The 24,838-nt window shown below is 36.8% G+C and overlaps 1 protein-coding gene across 1 annotated transcript in view; it reads left to right on the top strand.

Moving 5' to 3' along the window:
* Positions 1 to 24,838, top strand: part of LOC106095163 (MOXD1 homolog 2-like) — a 600,098-nt gene that overhangs the window by 225,899 nt on the left and 349,361 nt on the right. The window contains exon 6 of the mRNA XM_059366963.1: positions 5,045 to 5,207. Coding sequence (XP_059222946.1) covers positions 5,045 to 5,207 — 163 coding nt within the window. The remainder of the gene's footprint in view (positions 1 to 5,044; positions 5,208 to 24,838) is intronic.

Here is a 24,838-nt window from a genome sequence, read left to right as displayed (position 1 = left end):
ACGAATGTTGTCTTCCAATGCGTCAATTGAAGCGTGCTTGTCTGCATTGACATGAGCTCTAACATAGTCCCACAAAAAATTGTCTAAAGGTGTTAAATCGCACGATCTAACCGGCCAATTGACCGGTCCCGAACGTGAAATTATATGTTCATCGAATTTGTCTCTCAATAAGTCCATTGTTACGCGTGCTGTTTGGCATGTGAAACCTTCTTATTGAAACCACATGTCATGCAAGTCAAGCTCTTGCATTTTGGAAAAAAAGTTGTATATCATATCACGGTAGTTCTCACCATTAACAATTCCGATTCGCATCATTCTTGAAGTAGGACGGTCCAACGATGCCACCAGCCCATAAATCGCACCAGACGGTGACTTTTTCTGGATGTATTGTTATACCCTCCACCATAAGATGGGGGGTATACTAATTTCGTCATTCTGATTGTAACTACTCGAAATATTCGTCTGAGACCCCATAAAGTATATATATTCTTGATCGTCGTGAAATTGTATGTCTATCTAGCCATGTCCGTCCGTCCGTCCGTCTGTCTGTCGAAAGCACGCTAACTTCCGAAGGAGTAAAGCTAGCCGCTTGAAATTTTGCACAAATACTTCTTATTAGTGTAGGTCGGTTGGTATTGTAAATGGGCCATATCGGCCCATGTTTTGATATAGCTGCCATATAAACCGATCTTGGGTCTTGACTTCTTGAGCCTCTAGAGTGCGCAATTCTTATCCGATTGGAATGAAATTTTGCACGACGTGTTTTGCTATGATATCCAACAACATTGCCAAGTATGGTTCAAATCGGTTTATAACCTGATATAGCTGCCATATAAACCGATCTTGGGTCTTGACTTCTTGAGCCTCTAGAGAGCGCAATTCTTATCCGATTGGAATGAAATTTTGCACGACGTGTTTCGTTATTATATCGGTCCATAACCTGATATAGTTGCCATATAAACCGATCTGGGGTCTTGACTTCTTGAGCCTCTAGCGTGCGCAATTCTTATCCGATTGGAAAGAAATTTCTCACGACGTGTTTTGTTACGGTATCCAACAACTGTGCCAAGTATGGTTCAAATCGGTCCATAACCTTATATAGCTGTCATATAAACCGATCTTGGGTCTTGACTTCTTGGGCCTCTAGAGGGCGCAATTCTTATCCAATTTGAATGAATTTTTGCACGAAGTATTTCGTTATGATATCCAACAACTGTGCCAAGTATGGTTCAAATCGGTTCATAACCTGATATAGCTGTCATATAAACAGATCTGGGGACTTGACTTCTTGAGCTTCTAGAGGGCGCAATTCCTATCCGATTTGGCTGAAATTTCGCAAGACGTTTTGTATTGTTACTTTCAACAACTGTGTCAAATAAAGTACAAGTCTGTTCATAACCTGATATAGCTGCCATATAAACCGATCTGGGATCTTGACTTCTTGAGCCTCTAGAGGTCGCAATTATTATCCGATTTGCCTGAAATTTTGTACGACGGATTCTTTCATGACCATCAACATACGTGTTTATTATGGTCTGAATCGGTCAATAGCCCGATACAGATCCCATATAAATCGATCTCTTTATTTTACTTTTTGAGCTCACAAAGAGCGCAATTCTTATTCGAATTGGCTGACATTTTACACAGGTCTCCAGGTCTTGCTCTAATAGCAGAGCAAATCTTTTCTTATATCCTTTTTTTGCCTAAGAAGAGATGCCGGGAAAAGAACTCGACAAATGCGATCCATGGTGGAGGGTATATAAGATTCGGCCCGGCCGAACTTAGCACGCTTTTACTTGTTTGTTTGTTTGTTAGTTTGTTTGTTTGTTTTTTTTTTTTTAAATTTTGGCCAAATATTTTTTATTTAAGAAAATTTGTAATGTAATGTAATGTAAATAATTTTTATTATGATGAGAATTCATTACAATTTGTGCCTCGCGAAGCCTTAGGCTTGTTAGCAAGGATATACAATGTAAAAGTGTAAAATTCGTAGTACTAAATTAAATACATAATGAAACATTACACGTTAGATAACATTGGAAAACAAAGTATTATAAGGTAATCTTTTACAAAGGAATTTAAACAATTTAGTTTATTCGCTTCATTGCGAGTTAATAAAGAATTTCTTAATTTCATTTTTCCTTTTAAATCTATTTTGTAAACAGAGGACATGAGGCTGTATCGCATTTAATATAGAAGGCAATTGTATATCTATTGTATTTTTCCCATATTTATTGTTGAATCTGGGTACATTGTATCTTCCTTCTGCGCGTCTTCTTGTGTTGTATTGATGATTTATTGGCAATAGGGATGAGTCGTCGTAGAATTTGTTTGTTTGTTTGTTTGTTTGTTTGTTTGTTTGTTTGTTTGTTTGTTTGTTTGTTTGTTTGTTTGTTTGTTTGTTTGTTTGTTTGTTTGTTTGTTTGTTTGTTTGTTTGTTTGTTTGTTTGTTTGTTTGTTTGTTTGTTTGTTTGTTTGTTTGTGTTTGTTTGTTTGTTTGTTTGTTTGTTTGTTTGTTTGTTTGTTTGTTTGTTTGTTTGTTTGTTTGTTTGTTTGTTTGTTTGTTTGTTTGTTTGTTTGTTTGTTTGTTTGTTTGTTTGTTTGTTTGTTTGTTTGTTTATTTGTTTGTTTGTTTGTTTGTTTGTTTGTTTGTTTGTTTGCTTGTTTGTTTTTTATTTGTTTGTTTGTTTATTTGTTCGGTTGTTTGTTTGTTTGTTTGTTCGTTTGTATGTTCTTCATAGACTCAGAAATAAACTAAATTTTTTAAATTCCTTTGTAAAAGATTACCTTATAATACCTTATAATTACCTAATAATTCTAATCTGTAGTGTTTAATTATGTATTTAATTTAGTACTACGAATTTTGCACTTTTACATTGTATCTCCTTGCTAACAAGCCTTAGGCTTCGCGAGGCACAAATTGTAATGAATTCTCATCTAAATAAAAATTATTTACAAAAAAAAAAAAAAAGAAACGGCTGAACCGATTTTCTTGAAATTTTCACAGATGGTGCATAATGGCCCCATGGTGAAAATAGGGTACTTAATCTGAAGGGGGCGGTCCCTCCCCCTTACCCTAATTTTTAGATCTTGGAGATGGGTGGTGCGATTTAAGCGAAATTTTGTGTCGGATGGGGTACCTAGGGGGCCCACCCAATCACGACAATATGGGACTCAAATTAAAGGTATTTAGGATAAGAAAACATATCTGATATCCAATTGATGCTACGGAGAAGCACCCCAAAAGACCCCCCCAACCGATCATGGCAATATGGGACTCAAATGAAAGGTATTAACGAGTAGAATACGAATCTAATATCCATATGTGGGGCCACGTATCTGGGGGTCCACCCCTTCCCCAAAACACCCCCCAAACAGGACATATTAACTGACCATGGGAATATGGGGCTTAAATAAAAGGTATTTGAGTGTAGAATTCGAATCTGATATCCAAACATTGGACAAAGTGTTTGGGGGCCGCCTCTCACAAAAAACATCCCCGAAAGGGGACAAATTTACGGCCAAAGCAATATGGGGCTCAAATGAAAGGTCTTTGGGAGTAAAGCACGAATCTGATATCAATATTTGGGAAAAGTGTCTATGGGGCCACTCCACCCATAACACCCCCCAAGCCGGTCATGTTTGCCGACAATGGAAATATGGGGTTCAAACTAAAGGTATTTGCGAGTAGACCACATATTTGATACCAACATTAGGGACAAACTCCCCACGTATTTGATACCAACATTAGGGACGTCCCACCAGCATAACAACCCCCAAATAGGACTTATTTGCTCACCAAGACAATTTGGGTTTTAAAGAGAGTGGTACTAAATATTTATAATATTTAGGGCCAATATCCCAGCCGAACATATTTGCTGACTTTCGCAGGAGTTTAAATGAGATTAGAAAACGAATGGGATATCCAATTTTTAAGGCCAATGGCAATATGGGGTTTAAATACCAATATATGAGAATAGAGCAAGCACGTTTCTGATATATTTTCCGGGTTTAGGGATTTTCCAATCCCCAAAACACCCCTAAATCGGGCATATTTACCGACCATGCCAAGGCGGAGCTTAAATGAAAGGTTTTGGGGGGTAGAGCAAGAATTGACATTCATTTTCGGGACCAATTTTCTGGGGGTCTACCCCTTTTCCAAAATACAAACAGCAATTTTTTAGTGACCATCGCAATATGGGGCTCAAATAAAGGTATTTGGGAGTAGAATACGAATTTGATATCCAAATGTAGGACCATATACTTAGGGCATCACCCCTTTCCCAAAACAGACCCCAAAGGGTAAAAATTGTTCGACCATGCCAATATGTGGCTCGAACGAAAGGTATTTGAGATTAGAAAACGAATTAGATAACCTATTTTGGGGCCATATGTTTGGGGGACGCCTCATCGTGTAAACTCCCGTAAACTAATGGCAATATGGGGTTTAAATAAATGGTATTTGAAAGAAGAGCACTATGCTGATATTTTTTCAGGGCCAAGTGTCTGGGGGACCACCTCAACTCCGAAAACACCCCTAAATCAGATATCATGAGAATATCATGCTGAAATAAAGTATTTTAAGAATGGAGTACACCTTACATCGAAACTTAAATTCGTAGACCAATAGACCAATAAAGATCATATGGTATTCAGATAAAGGCACTTATATTGTTAAACTGTTAGTCAAGCGATATACTATTTTCGTAGCATGGTATTTCACTAAAAGCTCTATAATTGTCGAAAATAAATATTCCAAGGATACATTGTTTAATTATAGACCAAATTAAAGATATTTGACAATGAACTAGTGTTGCCAGAACGGTAATAGCTAAAAAAAATCACCCTTTATAAGTGTCTATGTTTACATTGCCTATTGCAAGCTGGAGGACAGGAAACAATGCAACTTTTATACTAATGTTTTTACCCGAAAGTATGATATTGCTGTACATACTCATGCATTATACCCATGAAATATTCTAGCTCATTGAAAATTCTATATCTAAAAGAAGTTTTAACAATCAACCATTAAATCCTATTTTAGATTCGGCAAAACGAGGAAATGCCACCAATAGCACACGATAGTAATGTTGATGCCTTCTATCAGGACTTCCGCCGTTTATCGACTCCCGTGCAGGCAATGCCAGGTGACAGACTCATAACCGAATGCATTTATGATAGTTCATTACGCAAGGCTATAACGCTGGGTAAGTAATGCTTGTATTCATCCATCCCAAAATCTGTGGAGCACATAAAACATTAACTTTTACAAAAATACCGGTATTCACAAAACTTAATGTATGTTTTAAATAGATTTATTTGACAGATTTCCTTTACAGAACTGTTATAAACCTACCCAGCAAAAATTGTTCCTGTCTTGGAAGCAATACGAAAATATTCTAGAATACTAATGCGCATTTTGAAGGCTCAATAAGTATGCATGAAACTACAATATAATAAAATGTAAAGTAGTATTCTTAAAAAAATTTACAAAAAATATGGTTTTAACATACTTTTGTGCAGTAATCTATTACATAGGGTATGCATGAAACATGGCTTCAAAATATGGTAAAGACGAATTTGTTTTGCATCCATATTGCTTCTGATCAGCGGTTGTGTATGCCAATAGTGTTTTGAGCTCATTGAACGAAGATCAAGTAAAACAATTCGTGCTTCACGAAAGCTAGAAATTAACCCGATCTTTATCCACGTGCTTTATAGAGAGTTTTATATCTTCAGTTGAATTTGCGAACTCGAACGAACTGTTGTGTTTTTTCTTTTGCTGTTGTTTTATACTGTTTAAGGCAGTATTCTTAAAAAATTTTAAAACTGAACTAAAATTTAAATACTTTTATTTTACTCATTTATTGTTTTAATTAATTATGTAAAACGCCATCTGAGACTGAGCTTTGTATGTTAATGAAAATTTATTTTTAATTACACACTACAAATAAAAACAAAATAATAAAAAAATCATTTATTTTATGGGGCATTAATCGCAGAAAACGGTGTTTTCATTGAAAATTTTACTTGCATGAAAAAGGCAAATTATATATGTGCTGATAATGTTCCATTTTTGATGTTAAACAAGCAGCACATTTTGGATGTTTAAACAATCGCATTTAAGTGGGACATTGCCCACAAAAATCATGCATGCCGGAAGCAACTGTGTATGCTAATGTCACAACAGTTTTAACTTACACTATTGCATCCAGAGGTGCAATATTTTCTGCTGGGTATTTATCATTGCAAATCGCAAATTTTGCCATGAACATTCCACTAAGAAACAGTGGCAAACTTCTCACATATCAATGAGTGCAGTCCGATTCAAGTTTTAGCTCAATGATAGGGGGCCTCCTTTTTATAACCGAGTCCGAACGGCGTGTCGACACCTCTTTGGAGAGTAGTTTTACATGCCATAGTACCTCACAAATGCTGCCAGCATTGGGAGGGGAAAACCACCGCTGAAAATTTTTTTCTGATGGTCTCACTAGGATTCGAACCCAGGCGTTCAGCGTCATTGGCGGACATGCTAACCTCTGCGCTACGATTTCCTCCACTATTTATTATTAATTTCAGAAAAATTATTTATTTCAGAATACCCAAATAAATGTTGCATAGTATAACTAAATGACATTAAACCCCACACTGTCCAAAGAATAGTGACGTAACAAGGTTTCAAATATTCAATAAATTATTTCAATAAATTAAATAGAACAAGTAAATGTGTGCTTAGTTCGGCCGGGCCGAATCTTAGGAACCCACCACCATGGATTCTGCTAAAATTTATACAAACTAAATTTAGTTCAAGGGCATAATTTTATTCTACTTACCAAACTTCTGTCAAACTAGCAAAATTAAAGCTTCTGGGATCCGATCAAGGATAATCAAAAGACCCGTTTATAAGCGAGCTATATGAGGTTATAGACTGACTTGAACTGTACTTAGCACAGTTATTAGAAGTCAGAACATAACACTACATACAAAATTTCAGCTAAATCAGACAAAAATTGCGTCTTGTAAGGACTTAAGAAGTCAAATCAGGAGATCGTTTTATGGGAGCTAGATTAGATTATAGACCGATTTGGATCGTACTTGGTCCAAACGGACAGACATTAAGGTTTCCGGGGTATATTATGATAAAGACCGAATTGCACCGTACTTAGCACGGTTGTTGGAAGTCATAACAGAACACTATTTGGACCGTACTTGCCACAGTTGTTGGAAGTCGTAACAGAACTTTATCTGCAAATTTTTTTTTTTTGCCACATCGGACAAAAATTGCGGCTGTTAGGGGCAGGAAGTCAAATGCGGAGATCGGTTTATATAGGCTATATCCAGATCTGAACCGATATGGCCCATTTGCAATCCCCAACGACCTACATCTATTGTTAGGTTAGGTTGAAAAGAGGGTGCAGATTTTAATCGCCCCAATGCCACTATGGACATACACCTAAGCCAGTAATCGGTTTATTGTGGGCTCTAAAAACTATAAAGTAACTTTTAAAAAGAAAATGTTAAGTTAGGAATTCCGTGATACTTAAAAAATCCTAAATTGTTTTCAATACCACTCCCCTAAGTTGCTTCATGTCTGATATTGTGTCTCCACCTAAGTGACGGTATCTGTTGGACGCGAAAGCCGGGCAATAACAAAGGAAATGCTCCAACGTCTCATCATATTCCCGGCATGCCCTACATGTCCTAAAGTACAAGTGTATGCTATCACTTGACGCACCGATTTTACATGAGTGAGCTTGTAGTCCTATGTGTCCCGTCAAGATACCAATAGCTATTTTGTAGAGACAATAAAAACAATTTTAATTAACTCTTTTAATTTATAGAACAATAAACGCACCTTAGATCTGCAGCGAGTGCAAACTCGATTGCGCTGAACAAATTTAGTTTGTTCAACTCATTCCAAAGCACAGTGAGCCCAACGGAGCAAAATTGGAAATAAGTCCATAACTTGTTGATATGTGTGGTAAAAATTATCTTAAAATTTGTAGAGGAGAACATAGTTTTTCAGGAAAATGCCTTTATCTTAAATACAGCGTGAGATACTAGGTGGCAAAGTTGAGACCTTTCCAATTCTGTAACTTTCAAGGAGCTATAACTTTTGATCTACTGAACCAATTTGCATGATTAAGGATTCTGGAAAGAGCTTGACGAGATTTGAAGAAAACAGGCAACTACTATGCCATAGGGCACCGTTAACCCCTAAAAACCTCGTAAATTTTTAACCTATATATTGGTAGTGTCACACAAATTATGCCAGTATTTGTACAATATGTATGCACAAAACAAAAGAAGGAATCATGTCAACATCATTATCGGTTTAAAACTGGCCTCATTTTCAATATGAAAAATATTTTTTTTCTAAAAATTTCCAAAACAGATACTCCTATTTCATTCAAGTCCATCCCAAGAAAAAACAAGTAAAAGCGTGCTAAGTTCGGCCGGGCCGAATCTTATATGCCCTTGTCGAGTTCTTTTCCCGACATCTCTTCTTAGGCAAAAAGTGATATAAGAAAAGATTTGCTCTGCTATTAGAGCGATATCAAGATATGGTCCGGTTTGGACCACAATTAAATTATATGTTGGAGGCCTGTGTAAAATGTCAGCCAATTCGAGTAAGAATTGCGCCCTTTGGGGGTAAAATATGTAGAGGAGAACATAGTTTTTCAGGAAAATGCCTTTATCTTAAATACAGCGTGAGATACTAGGTGGCAAAGTTGAGACCTTTCCAATTCTGTAACTTTCAAGGAGCTATAACTTTTGATCTACTGAACCAATTTGCATGATTAAGGATTCTGGAAAGAGCTTGACGAGATTTGAAGAAAACAGGCAACTACTATGCCATAGGGCACCGTTAACCCCTAAAAACCTCGTAAATTTTTAACCTATATATTGGTAGTGTCACACAAATTATGCCAGTATTTGTACAATATGTATGCACAAAACAAAAGAAGGAATCATGTCAACATCATTATCGGTTTAAAACTGGCCTCATTTTCAATATGAAAAATATTTTTTTTCTAAAAATTTCCAAAACAGATACTCCTATTTCATTCAAGTCCATCCCAAGAAAAAACAAGTAAAAGCGTGCTAAGTTCGGCCGGGCCGAATCTTATATGCCCTTGTCGAGTTCTTTTCCCGACATCTCTTCTTAGGCAAAAAGTGATATAAGAAAAGATTTGCTCTGCTATTAGAGCGATATCAAGATATGGTCCGGTTTGGACCACAATTAAATTATATGTTGGAGGCCTGTGTAAAATGTCAGCCAATTCGAGTAAGAATTGCGCCCTTTGGGGGTAAAATATGTAGAGGAGAACATAGTTTTTCAGGAAAATGCCTTTATCTTAAATACAGCGTGAGATACTAGGTGGCAAAGTTGAGACCTTTCCAATTCTGTAACTTTCAAGGAGCTATAACTTTTGATCTACTGAACCAATTTGCATGATTAAGGATTCTGGAAAGAGCTTGACGAGATTTGAAGAAAACAGGCAACTACTATGCCATAGGGCACCGTTAACCCCTAAAAACCTCGTAAATTTTTAACCTATATATTGGTAGTGTCACACAAATTATGCCAGTATTTGTACAATATGTATGCACAAAACAAAAGAAGGAATCATGTCAACATCATTATCGGTTTAAAACTGGCCTCATTTTCAATATGAAAAATATTTTTTTTCTAAAAATTTCCAAAACAGATACTCCTATTTCATTCAAGTCCATCCCAAGAAAAAACAAGTAAAAGCGTGCTAAGTTCGGCCGGGCCGAATCTTATATGCCCTTGTCGAGTTCTTTTCCCGACATCTCTTCTTAGGCAAAAAGTGATATAAGAAAAGATTTGCTCTGCTATTAGAGCGATATCAAGATATGGTCCGGTTTGGACCACAATTAAATTATATGTTGGAGGCCTGTGTAAAATGTCAGCCAATTCGAGTAAGAATTGCGCCCTTTGGGGGTAAAATATGGAGATCGATTTATATGGGAGCTGTATGGGGCTATAAACAGATTTAGACCATAATCAACACTTATGTTGATGGTCAAGAGAGGATCCATCGTACAAAATTTCAGGCAAATCGGATAATAATTGCGACTTCAAGAGGCTCAAGAAGTCAAGATCCCAGATCGGTTTACATGGCAGCTATATCAGGTTATGAACCGATTTAAACCTTATTTGACACAGTGGTTGAAAGAAAAAATAAAAAATAAAAAACGTCATGCAAAATTTCAGCCAAATCAGGTAGGAATTGCGTCCTCTAGAAGCTCAAGAAGTCAAGTCCCCAAATCTGTTTATATGACAGCTATATCAGTTTATGAGCCGATTTGAACCATTTTTGGCACACTTGTTGGATATCATAAAAAAACATGTCGTGCAAAATTTCATTCCAATCTGATAAGAATTGCGCACTTTAGAGGCTTAAGAAGTCAAGACCCAAGATCGGTTTATATGGCAGCTATATCAGGTTATGGACCGATTAGGACCATACTTGGCACAGTTGTTGAATATCATAACAAAACACGTCGTGCAAAATTTCATTGTAATCGGATAAGAATTGCGCACTCTAGAGGCTTAAGAACTCAAGACCCAAGATCGGTTTATATGGCAGCTATATCAGGTTATGGACCGATTAGGACCATACTTGGCACAGTTGTTGAATATCATAACAAAACACGTCGTGCAAGATTTCATTCCAATCGGATAAGAATTGCGCACTCTAGAGGCTCAAGAAGTCAAGACCCAAGATCGGTTTATATGCCAGCTATATCAGATTATGGACCGATTTGAACCATATTTAGCACAGTTGTTGGATATCATAACAAAACACGTCGTGCCAAAATTCATTCAAATCGGATAAGAATTGGGCACTCTAGAGGCTCAAGAAGTCAAGACCCAAGATCGGTTTATATGGCAGCTATATCAGATTATGAACCGATTTGAACCATACTTGGCACAGTTGTTGGACATCATAACAAAACACGTCGTGCAAAAATTCATTCAAATCGGATAAGAATTGCGCACTCTAGAGGCTCAAGAAGTCAAGACCCAAGATCGGTTTATATGGCAGCTATATCAGATTATGAACCGATTTCAACCATACTTGGCACAGTTGTTGGATGTCATAACAAAACACGTCGTGCAAAATTTCGTGCCAATCGGATAAGAATTGCGCACTCTAGAGGTTCAAGAAGTCAAGACCCAAGATCGGTTTATATGGCAGCTATATCAAAACATGGACCGATATGGCCCATTTACAATACCAACCGACCTACACTAATAAGAAGTATTTTTGCAAAATTTCAAGCGGCTAGCTTTACTCCTTCCGAAGTTAGCGTGCTTTCGACAGACAGACGGACGGACGGACAGACGGACGGACAGACGGACGGACATGGCTAGATCGAAATAAAATTTCACGACGATCAAGAATATATATACTTTATGGGGTCTCAGACGAATATTTCGAGTAGTTACAAACATAATGACGAAATTAGTATACCCCCCATCTTATGGTGGAGGGTATAAAAATTGATATGATGAGATTCAATTATATCTGGCATCAGATATAATTGGATCCGAAAAATGGTAATATATGATTGGATCTAAGTGTATCAAGTTAGATCTAATTGTATCTCGAATTTGTCCGAGATATGAACAGATCCAAACTTATATATAACAAGCAAAAGCGTGCTAAGTTGGGCCGGGCCGAATCTTACATACCCTCTTACGTTTCCCGGCATCTCTTCTAAGGCAAAAAAGGATATAAAAAAAAATTTGCTCTGGTGTTAGAACGATATCAAGATATGGTCCGGTTTGGACCACAATTAAACTATATGTTGGAGACCTGTGTAAAATGTCAGCCAATTCGAATAAGAATTGCGCCCTTTGGGGGCTTAACAAGTAAAATAGAGAGATCGATTTATATGGGAGCTGTATGAGGCTATAGACCGATTTAGACCATAACAAACACGTATGTTGATGGTCATGAGAGGATCAGTCGTACAAAATTTCAGGCAAATCGGATAATAATTGCGACCTCTAGAAGCTCAAGAAGTCAAGATCCCAGATCGGTTTATATGGCAGCTAAACCAGGTTATGAACCGACTTGTACTTTATTTGACATAGTTGTTGAAAGTAACAATAAAAAACGTCTTGCGAAATTTCAGCCAAATCGGATAGAAATTGAGCCCTCTAGAAGCTCAAGAAGTCAAGTCCCCAGATCTGTTTAAATGACAGCTATATCAGGATATGAACTGATTTGAACCATATTTGGCACAGTTGTTGGATATCATTACAAAATACTACGTGCCAAAATTCATTCAAATTGGGTAAGAATTGGGACCTCTAGAGGCTCAAGAAATCAAGACCCAAGATCGGTTTATATGGCAGCTATATCAGGTTATAGACCGATTAGGACCATACTTGGCACAGTTGTTGAATATCATAACAAAACACGTCGTGCAAAATTTCATTCCAATCGATTAAGAATTGCGCACTCTAGAGGCTCATGAAGTCAAGACCCAAGATCGGTTTATATGGCAGCTATATCAAAACATGGATCGATATGGCCCATTTACAATACCAACCGACCTACACTAATAAGAAGTATTTGTGCAAAATTTCAAGTGGCTAGCTTTATTCCTTCGGAAGTTAGAGTGCTTTCGACAGACACACGGACGGACGGACAGACAAACGGACATGGCTAGATCGACATAAAATGCCGCGACGATCAAGAATATATATACCTTATGGGGTCTCAGACGAATATTTCGAGTAGTTTCAAACAGAATGACGAAATTAGTATACCCCCATCCTATGGTGGAGGGTATAAAATCAATTTGTGCTTGTTTGTTTGTTTGTATGTTTGTGTGTTCCTTATAGACTCAGAAACGGCTGAACCGATTTTCTTGAAATTTTCACAGATGGTGCATAATGACCCCGTGGTGAAAATAGGATACTACATTTTTTGATTTCTGAAGGGGGCGGACCCTCCCCCTTACCCTAATTTTCAGAAACGCCAGATCTCGGAGATGGGTGGTGCGATTTAAGCGAAATTAAGTATGCTCTCCTATAGTACCCTAAAAATAACAAGTAAAAGCGTGGTAAGTTCGGCCGGGCTGAATCTTATATACCCTCCACCATGGATCGCATTTGTCGAGTTCTTTTCCCGGCATCTCTTTTTAGGCAAAAACAAGTAAAAGCGTGCTAAGTTCGGCCGGGCCGAATCTTATATACCCTCCACCATGGATCGCATTTGCCGAGTTCTTCTCCCGGCATCTCTTCTTAAGCAAAAAAGGATATAAGAAAAGATTTGCTCCGCTATTATTATATTATTAAATGTTGGAGACCTGTGTAAAATGTCAGCTAATTCGAATAAGAATTGCGCTCTTTGTGGGCTCAAGAAGTAAAATAGAGAGATCGATTTATATGTGAGCTGTATCGGGCTATAGACCGATTCAGACCATAATAAACACGTATGTTAATGGTCATGAAAGAATACGTCGTACAAAATTTCAGGCAAATCGGATAATAATTGCGACCTCTAGAGGCTCAAGAAGTCAAGATCCCAGATCGGTTTATATGGCAGCTAAATCAGGTTATGAACCGACTTGTACTTTATTTGACATAGTTGTTGAAAGTAACAATAAAAAACGTCTTGCGAAATTTCAGCCAAATCGGATAGAAATTGAGCCCTCTAGAAGCTCAAGAAGTCAAGTCCCCAGATCTGTTTAAATGACAGCTATATCAGGATATGAACTGATTTGAACCATATTTGGCACAGTTGTTGGATATCATTACAAAATACTACGTGCCAAAATTCATTCAAATTGGGTAAGAATTGGGACCTCTAGAGGCTCAAGAAGTCAAGACCCAAGATCGGTTTATATGACAGCTATATAAGGTTATGGACCGATTTTAACCATACTTGGCACAGTTGTTGGATATCATAACAAAACACGTCGTGCAAAATGTCATTCCCATCGGATAAGAATTGCGCACTCTAGAGGCTCAAGAATTCAAAACCCCAGATCGGTTTATATGGCAGCTATATCAGGTTATAGACCGATTAGGACCATACTTGGCACAGTTGTTGGATATAATAACAAAACACGTCGTGTAAAATTTCATTCCAATCGGATAAGAATTGCGCACGCTAGAGGCTCAAGAAGTCAAGACCCAAGATCGGTTTATATGGCAGCTATATCAGGTTATAAACCGATTTGAACCATATTTGGCACAGTTGTTGGATATCGGAACAAAATACGTCTTTACTCCTTCGGAAGTTAGCGTGCTTTCGACAGACAGACGGACAGACAGTCGGACAGACGGACGGACATGGCTAAATCGACATAAAATTTCATGACGATCAAGAATATATATACTTTATGGGGTCTCAGACGAATATTTCGAGTAGTTACAATCAGAATGACGAAATTAGTATATCCCCCATCCTATGGTGGAGGGTATAACAATTTGGTATTCCAATTTCGGATGGGGTACCTATGGAGGCTGCCCTACCCTAAAACCTACCAAACATATATTTAGACCAATCACGACAATGTGGGACTCAAATGGAAGTTTTTTAGGATAAGAAAACGTATCTGATATCCAATTGTCGGACCAAGTGTTAGGGGGACCACCCCAAGCCCCAAAAGACCCCTAAATCGGATATATTTACCGACCATGGCAATATGGGACTCAAATGAAAGGTATTTGCGAGTAGAATACGAATCTGATATCCAAATATGGGACCACGTTTCTGGGGGTCCACCCCTTTCCCAAAACACCCCCCAAACAGGACTTATTTACTGACCCTGGCAATATGGGGCATAAATAAAAGGTATTTGAACGTAGAATACGAGTCTGACATCCAAATATGGGACTAAATGTTTGGGGGCCGTCTCTCACCAAAAACATCCCCCAAAGGGGACAAATTTACGACCATAGCAATATGGGGCTGAAATGAAAGGTCTTTGGGAGTAAAGCACGAATTTGATATCAATATTCGGGAAGAGTATCAATGGGGCCAACCACCCCCACACACCACCCAAATAGGAAGTATTTGCTGCCAATTGCAATATGAGGTTTTTAAAGTGGAACACGAATCCAATATATATTTTCAAGGCCAACTCACTGAGTGTCCACCCATCCCCCAAAACACCCCCCAAGCCGGTCATGTTTGCCAACTATGGAAATATGGGGCTCAAATTTTTGGATTAGTTGGCTGGCAACCCTGGTGATCAGACGTACATTTTTTAAGTGCGGAAGACTAAGCTGAAAGTTATTTAAAAAAATCTGTGTTTTACAGTAGTTTACGAAAGTATTATTCTGCAATTATAAACTTTGCTATTGCCCGCACCGGAAAGTGCTGAAGGATGCCGAAAACAAGCCGTAGAAGTGTTCAAGTTAAAAATAAAATAATTTGCATTCAATGTAAATTAGCGATAAAGGAGGAATCAGAAGAATCCATAGAATGCGATAAGTGTTCGAAAACGTTTCATATCCAGTGTACTCACTTGGATAAAAGAGAGTATCAGTACTTGCTGAATAACGAGAGTGAGTTGTTTACTTGTCACTTGTGCGAAGGTGGAGATAAAGAACTGAGAAATGAGTTAAGGCAAATCAAAACAAAGCTAGACAAATTGGATCAGCTGTCAGAATTGCAAACCACAATGCAATTTATGTCGAAGCAGTACGATGAATTATTAAAAGGTGTTGTAGACAACAAGAAGAAATTAAAAGAAGTTGAAAAAGAGAATGTAATCTTGAAAAGAGAGGTGAAAGAGCTTAAGTCAGCTGTTAAAGTTCTTAACGACAACCGAGTTAAAAATGATTGTATTGTTAGTGGCCTTAATGTTGAGAGTGGTGTACCTGCTGCCGACACAATAATAAATCTGTCTAAAGAAATGGGAGTTGTGTTGGATAAAGTAAACATTGAGGATGCATTCTATTTACGAAATAAAAGAAGCAATAACCAGAAAAAAACTGCCATTGTAAAATTTACCAACAAAAATTCCAAAGATAAACTGATGTCATTGAAATCAAAACTAGGCAAAAATGAATCTACCACCAGTGTTTATATCAATGACTTACTGTGTAAGGAAACATTGGACTTATTAAACTATGCCAAGGCACTAAAAAATGTTGGGTATAAGTTCGTTTATGCGAGAAATGGTCGTGTCTTCTATAAACGTAGCGAGATATGTAAGGCACAAGTTATAAATACTACTGAGGACGTTGATCAAATAATACTTAGTGCCACAACAAATAAACGTTTTTCTCGAAATCAAATTGAGAGCTATGCTGCAAATGTTTTCGATGATGATGACGGTTCTGGCGATGATGGTGATAATGGCGCTCAATATGTATCTCCAAATTAACAAATATTTTAATAGCATTATACATGTTTTGTGTTTTTATACCAGCAAAATTTATAAATCTTTATTATGAATCAAAATAATTATTATTCAAATTTATCATTATTCAATAATAGCATAGAGAAAATTAATTATCCGTTCTTAAATATTATTTCCATTAACATTAGAAGCATATCCTCGTTAGTTAAATTTAATAAGTTCAAATCCTTGGTATCAAGTTTATTGAGATTACCAGATATTATAGTCGTTCAGGAAACCTGGTTCAAAAAGGATTTGTTGAATATTTATTCCATTCCGGGTTATAAAGGTGTTCATTGTTGTAGAGATGATGCATATGGTGGAGTATCCTTATATATTTCAGAGGATTTGAAATTTTCTGTTCATTCTTGTAAAAGTGTGAGCTATACTGAGTTGATTTCTGTCTCGTTGCCTTACGTTCGCGTTAATGGTAAGCCATTGGTTGTTGTTGCTTATTATAGATCTCAGAAGTGCTTGGTCGCTGATTTTCTTTCTTTGATTGAGGAGGATATGGAACTGTTAAGTGGCAAATCGGCGGTGGTTTTAGGTGATACGAATATCGACCAATTTTCTAGTGATCGTTTTAAAGATCTGGAGAATTTCTTTTTGTGTTATGACTGTCATAGTTGTCATAGACTTATGACGAGGCCTGCAAGTTTTACTTCCATTGATCATGTGTTTTGTAATGAACCCGGTAAGCTGTATGTGGACGCAGTCGTGTGCGAATTAACTGATCATAACCTTATTTCTTGTAAAATTAGGTGTGATTGCACATCGAGGAGTTATGTTGAGAAAACCAGTATTTATTGCGACATGAATAGGGTTAGACATGCTTTGGATTCCAGGTTATCTGTAGACTTTAACTCATTTGGTGCCAATGACGGCACGAAGATATTTGTTGATATTTTAAGTTCTTCTGTCACTGAGGCGACAAAGGAAACAAGATACCGGAAATTATTGCAATTCGAATTGACTCCATGGGTTAATAGGAATTTACAGAATTTAATACTTTATAAACAAAAGTTACTTAGACTCAGGAGGAGGTCTAAGGATTTTAAGTATGGTAATACCTTGAGACTAGTTAGCAACATCGTAAGGAAGGCTTCGAGACTATCTAGGAAAAATTATTATCGCAGCTGTATTATGGAAACAGGAGGTGACCAGAAGAAATGTTGGATGTTTTTAAATAAGGCATTGGGACGCAAAACTACACGTGATATTGATTTATATTCACTTGGTGGTGTTTCGGTTGATGATGACCAGGAGAAGGCAATTTGTTTCAACAGTTATTTTATAAACTCAGTGCGTGAACTGAGACGAAATATGGTGGCAAATTCTGGGGATCATTGGAATGGACTTGGAACATTAGGTGAAGCTGGTTGTAGATTTATTTTAGATGAGGTCGATAATACCGATATACTCGAAGTTATAAATTCATTGGACCGTTCTTCTTCGCCAGGCTATGACCTAATACGGGCTAACGTCGTTAAGGAATGCAGGAATCTAATTATTTCACCTATGGTAGTAATCTTTAATAAAATCTTTCAATCATCTATATACCCGGATACTCTCAAGATTTGCAAAATTGTACCAGTTCCGAAGACAACAAATGCGAAGTCAGTACAAGAATACAGGCCAATATCCATTTTGCCAATTGTCGATAAGATTTTAGAAAAGATAATTTATAGGAAATTAGTGACGTTTTTAGATACGAACAATCTTCTTTATAACTACCAATTTGGCTTCAGAAAAGGCTGTGGGACGGAAGAAGCTGTTGTTAACGTTGTGAACTTCATTTGTATGGGGTTGGATTGTGGACTGTCCGGGGTTGCCGGGCTATTCTTAGATTTTTCGAAAGCGTTTGATCTTGTGGATCATGACATACTGCTTGACAAGTTGTCATGTTATGGTGTTTGTGGCAGTGAGCTATTACTTTTTAAGAGTTTTCTGTCACGGCGTATTCAATACGTTGAGGTCTGTGGGGCCAAGAGCGACATGACAGTTGTGGATTGTGGTGTGCCACAGGGAAGTTGCCTGGGACCACTACTATTTTTGATATATTTGAATGACTTGTCGAATTTGAAGTTATCTGGCCGTCTCTTTATGTATGCGGATGATGTATCGCTGTTCTATCCCTACAAGGATGAAAGGGCGCTGAGAATGACTATGGAAAGGGATGCATCTCTGATAATGGAATATGCCAGATTGAACAAGCTTGCTTTGAATACGACCAAGACTAAAGTAATACGTTTTAGGCCTCATTGTAATGTCGCGGGGTTACCATTCAGTATTGTTGTGGGTGGGGACACTATTGAAGAAGTTTGTATGGTGAGATATTTGGGTTTAACATTCCAAAGCAATTTGTCATGGGATACTCATATTTCTGGTATAAGGAAGAAAATTGCACCGGCCATAGGTATCTTGAATAAAATGAAATATATAATGGATACTAAGACGAAATTGTGTTTGTATCGTGCCCTGGTTCAAAGCCACCTTGATTACTTGGTATCCATATATGGTTATAGGAATTCAACCACTTTAAAAACCCTGCAGGCAATGCAAAATCGAGCAATAAAAGCCGTGTTTAGGCTGCCTCCCAGATTTCCAACTGAACGACTGTATTCTAATATCTGCAAATCTGTCTTGCCGATTCATACCCTATATAAGTATAAACTTTTGTTGTATGTTTTCAAAGTTTTACATTCATTAGGTTATCATACTATTACATTTTCTCAAAATCAAACAGCATTTTCAACAAGAAATCAACATGATCTAAGAGTAGTAAGATGTAGATTGGAGTTAATGAAACAACGTATTGAGTTCATTGGATCATTTGAGTTTAACCAATTGCCACAGAATATAAAGTTTGAAAATCGCATATCAAATTTCAAAGTAAATTTAAAAGCCTACTTACAAAATAATTGATAATATGCTTCTAATGTGACATTGATAATGCAAATAAGTTTAATTTTTTATATTAACTTTCATTAATTGTTTTAATTTAAATATATATTAATGTCTTGATATAACTGCCAGCTTGCCTCAATTATGCCTATTGGCGCTGAGGCCACAATTCTTTTGTACTTAATTTAATTGTAATAAATATTGAATTTAAAAAAAAAAAAAAAAAAAAAAAAAAAATTAAAGGTATTTGGGAGTAGACCACGTATCTGATATCAATATTAGGGGACAACTGTCTACCGGACGTCCCACCACCATAACAACCCTCAAATAGGACGTATTTGCTCACTAAGACAATTTGGGTCTTAAAGAGAGGGGAACTAAATATTCATAGCTGTTAGGGCCAATACATCAAACCGGACATATTTGCTGATTTTTGCAATAAGGAGTTTAAATGAGATTAGAAAACGAATTTGACATCCAATTTTGAGGGCAATGGGAATATGGGGTTCAAATAAATGATATATAGATATATGAGGATAGATCACGTTGCTGATATATTATCCGGGCTTAGTGTTTGGGGGTCCACCCCAATCCTCAAAACACCCCTAAATCGGGCATATTTACCGACCATGTCAATGTGAAGCTTAAATGAAAGGTTTTGGGGTGTAGAGCAAGAATTCATACCCAATTTCGGGACGAATTTTCTGGGGGTCTACCACTTTCCCAAAAAACCCCATAAACAGCAGTTTTTTAGTGACCATCGCAATATGGGGCTCAAATTAAGGTATTTGGGAGTAGAAAATGAATTTGATAACCTATTTTGGGGCCATGTGTTTGAGGGACGCCTCATCCTGTAAACTCCTCTTAAGCCAATGGCAATATTTGAGAGAAGAGCACGATGCTGATATTTTTTTGGGCCAAGTATCTGGGGGACCACCTCTCCCCCGAAAACATCACTAAATCAGACATCATGAGAATATCTGGCTGAAATGAAGTATTTTAAGAATGGAGTACACCTTACATCCAAACTGAAATTCATAGACCAATAAAGATCATATGGGATTCAGATAAAGGCACTTATATTGTTAAACTGTTAGTCAAGCGATATACTATTTTCGTAGCATGGTATTTCACTAAAAACTCGTTAATTGTCGAAAACAAATATGCCAAGGAAACTTTTGTTCCATATAAAGTAAAAGAAGGCGCAGCGGAGCGGGCCCGGGTCAGCTAGTTATATATAATAATATCTAATTGGATCTTAAATCTAAAATTAAAAAAAAGATTGCTGTTGTTTTTTTTTGTTGTTTATTATACATTTAAATGTTGTTGTTTTAACTCACCAACCGGCTAAAGGTAAACAAATACATTTGTCTTAGAACGAACGGCGCCGAACGGTGAGCCAAACGGCAAAAAAATTTTAAATCGGTCTACAACTTTTTATATGTTGATTATAGCGCTACATAATGTTCTAGACATTTGTAGACTAGGACATAGGCTTTCAGGAAAGTCCATATCTGCAACACAGGCTGAGATATAGGGTGTCAAAATTGACCACTTTTAACTTCTCCAACATTCTGGGAGCCTAACTAGAGAAAGAGCTTTCCGAGATCTAACAAAACATGAACAATGAGATATGCATTACATAAATTTAAAATATCAAAATTTTGACTTGGTTTTTTTAATTACTCCATCAATTTTTAAGCTTTTTACTTCAAATTTCACACAAATTGTGCCAGTATATGTATGCACAGAATAAAAGAAGAATCATGTCTATATATTTAGCGGTTTAAAAATGCCGTTGTTTTCAATAAGAAAAATATTATTTTTTGTCAAAAATTTGCAAAATTTGTTGAAAAAGATTCTCGCATTTCCTTCAAGTTTTCTTAAACTTTGGCCATCAAAGTATTATAATTTATTTTCATTTTCATAAAACGGAGAAAAGTTTTAAATGCCAATTTATTTCATTTTGATATCAAAGATCAATATAGCCAATTTTTTACTAAATTTAAAAATTTTTACACTTGAATTAAAGCTTGAAATATTTTTAATAATTTAAGGTATGTCTAGCTATATCCTAACCATAAATGAAATCATAGGAGCCAAAATACTTAAAAAAAATTTTTTTCAATCACTGATAAAAAACAAGAATTACGTCAAACTTTATTCTTTATTGCAGATATGTGTAAGGAACTTTTATTTGGTATCATTTCTTCTACAAAACACAAAAAGAATCATGAAAATATGCATTTTGAATTCCATCCGATTTTATGTAATACTAGCTGAACCAGGATGACGAAATCAGTATACCCCCATCCTATGGTGGAGGGTATAAAAAATTGGCCGACTGCGGGATTGGATCCTGAGTTTTACAAAAAAGTAAGTAAAACTGGGATGTGTAACCACAAAACTAAAAATGGTATTATCAATATGTATACCAGTATAGCAATGTTTTTGGTAAAAATAATTTTTTAAATCTTTACCATATTTTGAAACAAAGAAAAAAAAATAAATAAGGCAAACGACAACCATATTATTTTGTTCAATTTTGACCATAATCTGACATTTTGTTTGTTGTTGTGGTTTTATATAGTCAAAAATTAATTTCTATTATACAATATATATTGTTACCACAGGCATGGCATTTTCGAGATATATAAATCCGATCTTTTCTCTACGTGTGGGATATTGGACTTTATTTTTTTGAACCGGGGCACCTGTGCCTTTTGTATTACAATTTATTAAGAACTAGGTGACCGGGGCCCGCTCCGCTGCGCCTTCTTTTACTTTACATGGAACAAAATTTGCCTTGGAATATTTATTTTCGACAATTAAAGAGCTTTTAGTGAAATACCACGCTACGAAAATAGTTTATACATATCGCTTAACTAAGAGTATAACAATATAAGAAAATACGATGGGGGTTTGTTACGGTGGTGGGACGTCACCTAGACAGTTGGCCCCGAATGTTGATAGCAGATTCGTAATCTACTCCCAAATACCTTTCATTTGAGCCCCATATTTCCAAACATAACCGGTTTGGTGGGTGTTTTGGGGGATGGGACGGCCACTCACTGTGCTCTAAAATACCTCTTACCTGAGCCCCATTATGCCATGGTCAGCAAATACTTCCTATTTGGGTGGTGTTATGGGGGTGGGTGGCACATTGGACACTTTCCCTAATATTGGTATCAGATTCGTTCTTTTCTCCCAAAGACCTGTCATTTGAGCCTCATTTTGCAATGATCGCAAACCTTCGGGAATGTTTTTGGGGAGGAGTGGTCCCCCAAATACTTGGTCCCACATTCGGATATCAGATTCGTATTCTACATCCAAATACCGTTTTTTAAGCCCCATATTGCCATGGTCAGTAAATAAGTCCTGTTTGGGGGGTGTTTTAGGGAAGGGGTAGAACCCGAGAAACTTACTCCTTCATTTGGACATCAGATTCGTATTCTACTCGCAAATACCTTTCATTTGAGTCCCATATTGCCATGGACGGTAAATATATCCGATTTAGGGGTGTTTTGGGGGTTGGGGATGTCACCTCAACAATTGGCCCGGCAATTGAATACCAGATACGTTTTCCAATCTTAAATATCTTTTATTTGAGTAGGTAAGTTGTGGGGGTGGGCCTAGGTACCCCAACTGAAATTTGAATATAAAATTTTTGTTTTTAGAATCGAAAATAATAGTAAACATCTGCCGTTTGAAAACGGGTGGAGAAAACTCTTTGAAATTTTAAATGGTTATAGCTGAGGTGTTAGCGAGTATATGTCCAAAATTTGAAGCTCCTAGGTAGTGCTAGCACGTCTTGGCAGGCCCTTAATCAAGCCGTCATATGTGGTCCGATTTTAAACTTTCCGAAAACGAAAATTTTGAATTTAAAAGATAAAACAAAATAACAACTAGCAATATATCCATTTCGGCTAAGCAAAGGTGGTTTCAAAATTGGTGGTTTCTAGGCATCCTATCTCGGCAAAAATTAAAAAAATTAAAAGTCGAAAATCTTTGTGACCAGATGAGATATTGTAGATAATTACGCCCTGACATTTTGCCCATAATCACATTTATCCTACCCGTTCTCAAGCGACAGATTTTTACTATTTTTTTCGATTCCAACCCACTGTAAAAGATCTGAATAGTCAGGCGTCCTAACGTACAGAAATTTGGTGGGTACAGTAAATTGGGGATAGCTTTTCTTTTTTTATACCCTCCACCATAAGATGGGGGTATACTAATATCGTCATTCTGTTTGTAACTACTCGAAATATTCGTCTGAGACCCCATTAAGTATATATATTCTTGATCGTCGCGACATTTTATGTCGATCTATTTATGTCCGCTTGAAATTTTGCACAAATACTTCTTATTAGTGTAGGTCGGTTGGTATTGTAAATGGGCCATATCGGTCCATGTTTTGATATAGCTGCCATATAAACCGATCTTGGGTCTTGACTTCTTGAGCCTCTAGAGTGCGCAATTCTTATCCGATTGGAATGAAATTTCGCACGACGTGTTTTGTCATGATATCCAACAACTGTGCCGAGTATGGTTCAAATCGGTCCATAACCTGATAAAGCTGTCATATAAACCGATCTTGGGTCTTGACTTCTTGAGCTTCTGGAGGGCGCAATTCTTATCTAATTTGAATGAAATTTTGTACGACGTATTCTCTCATGACCATCAACATACGCGTTTATTATGGTCTGAATCGGTCTATTGCCCGATACAGCTCCCATATAAATCAATCTCTCTTTTGTACTTCTTGAGCCCCCAAAAGGCGCAATTCTTATTCGAATATTCTGACATTTTACACAGGTCTCCAACATATAATTTAATTGTGGTCCAAACCGGACCATATCTTGATATCGCTCTAATAGCAGAGCAAATCTTTTCTTATATCCTGTTTTGCCTAAGAAGAGATGCCGGGAAAAGAACTCGACAAATGCGATCGATGGTGAAGGGTATATAGGATTCGGCCCGGCCGAACTTAGCACGCTTTTACTTGTTAATATATGAGAGTGTTCTAGCTGGTATTCCTTCTCATTTTGGAGCTTCATCAACTTTGTCACTTTTTCAATAGATAAAACTTTACGTTTTGCCATTTGTTGTGTCTGTCGTCCGATCACTACACAACTTATTTTAAACTGATATTTTATTATTTATTTGTTCATTTTCCTATCAGTCGTCAGACCACTACAAAAATTATTGCAAAGTTATACTATTTTACACACCAATGTGGTCTTTGTTTTTTAACACGCAAAGCAAACACAAAGCCTTGCTGGGTGCATACACAAAAAAAAACGAAATTCGGTTTTAATTACCAGCAATGATCTGCTTTGGTTAATCCAATTATATCGGTAATTGATTTGGTGCCAAATCAAGAAATTGTAAACTCAATTACTGAATTGGTAGATAATATTTCGAATTTTAAAATTATTGAGAATGTATGCGGTAATTGCAAACACAAACCAAACCTAATAACTTTGGTAATAAATCTAATAAGTTTGATAACTGAAAATGGATATGG

This window comes from Stomoxys calcitrans, chromosome 1, assembly GCF_963082655.1.
Source record: "Stomoxys calcitrans chromosome 1, idStoCalc2.1, whole genome shotgun sequence".
NCBI classification, from domain to species: domain Eukaryota; kingdom Metazoa; phylum Arthropoda; class Insecta; order Diptera; family Muscidae; genus Stomoxys; species Stomoxys calcitrans.
This window is presented reverse-complemented; position numbering and strand designations above follow the sequence as displayed.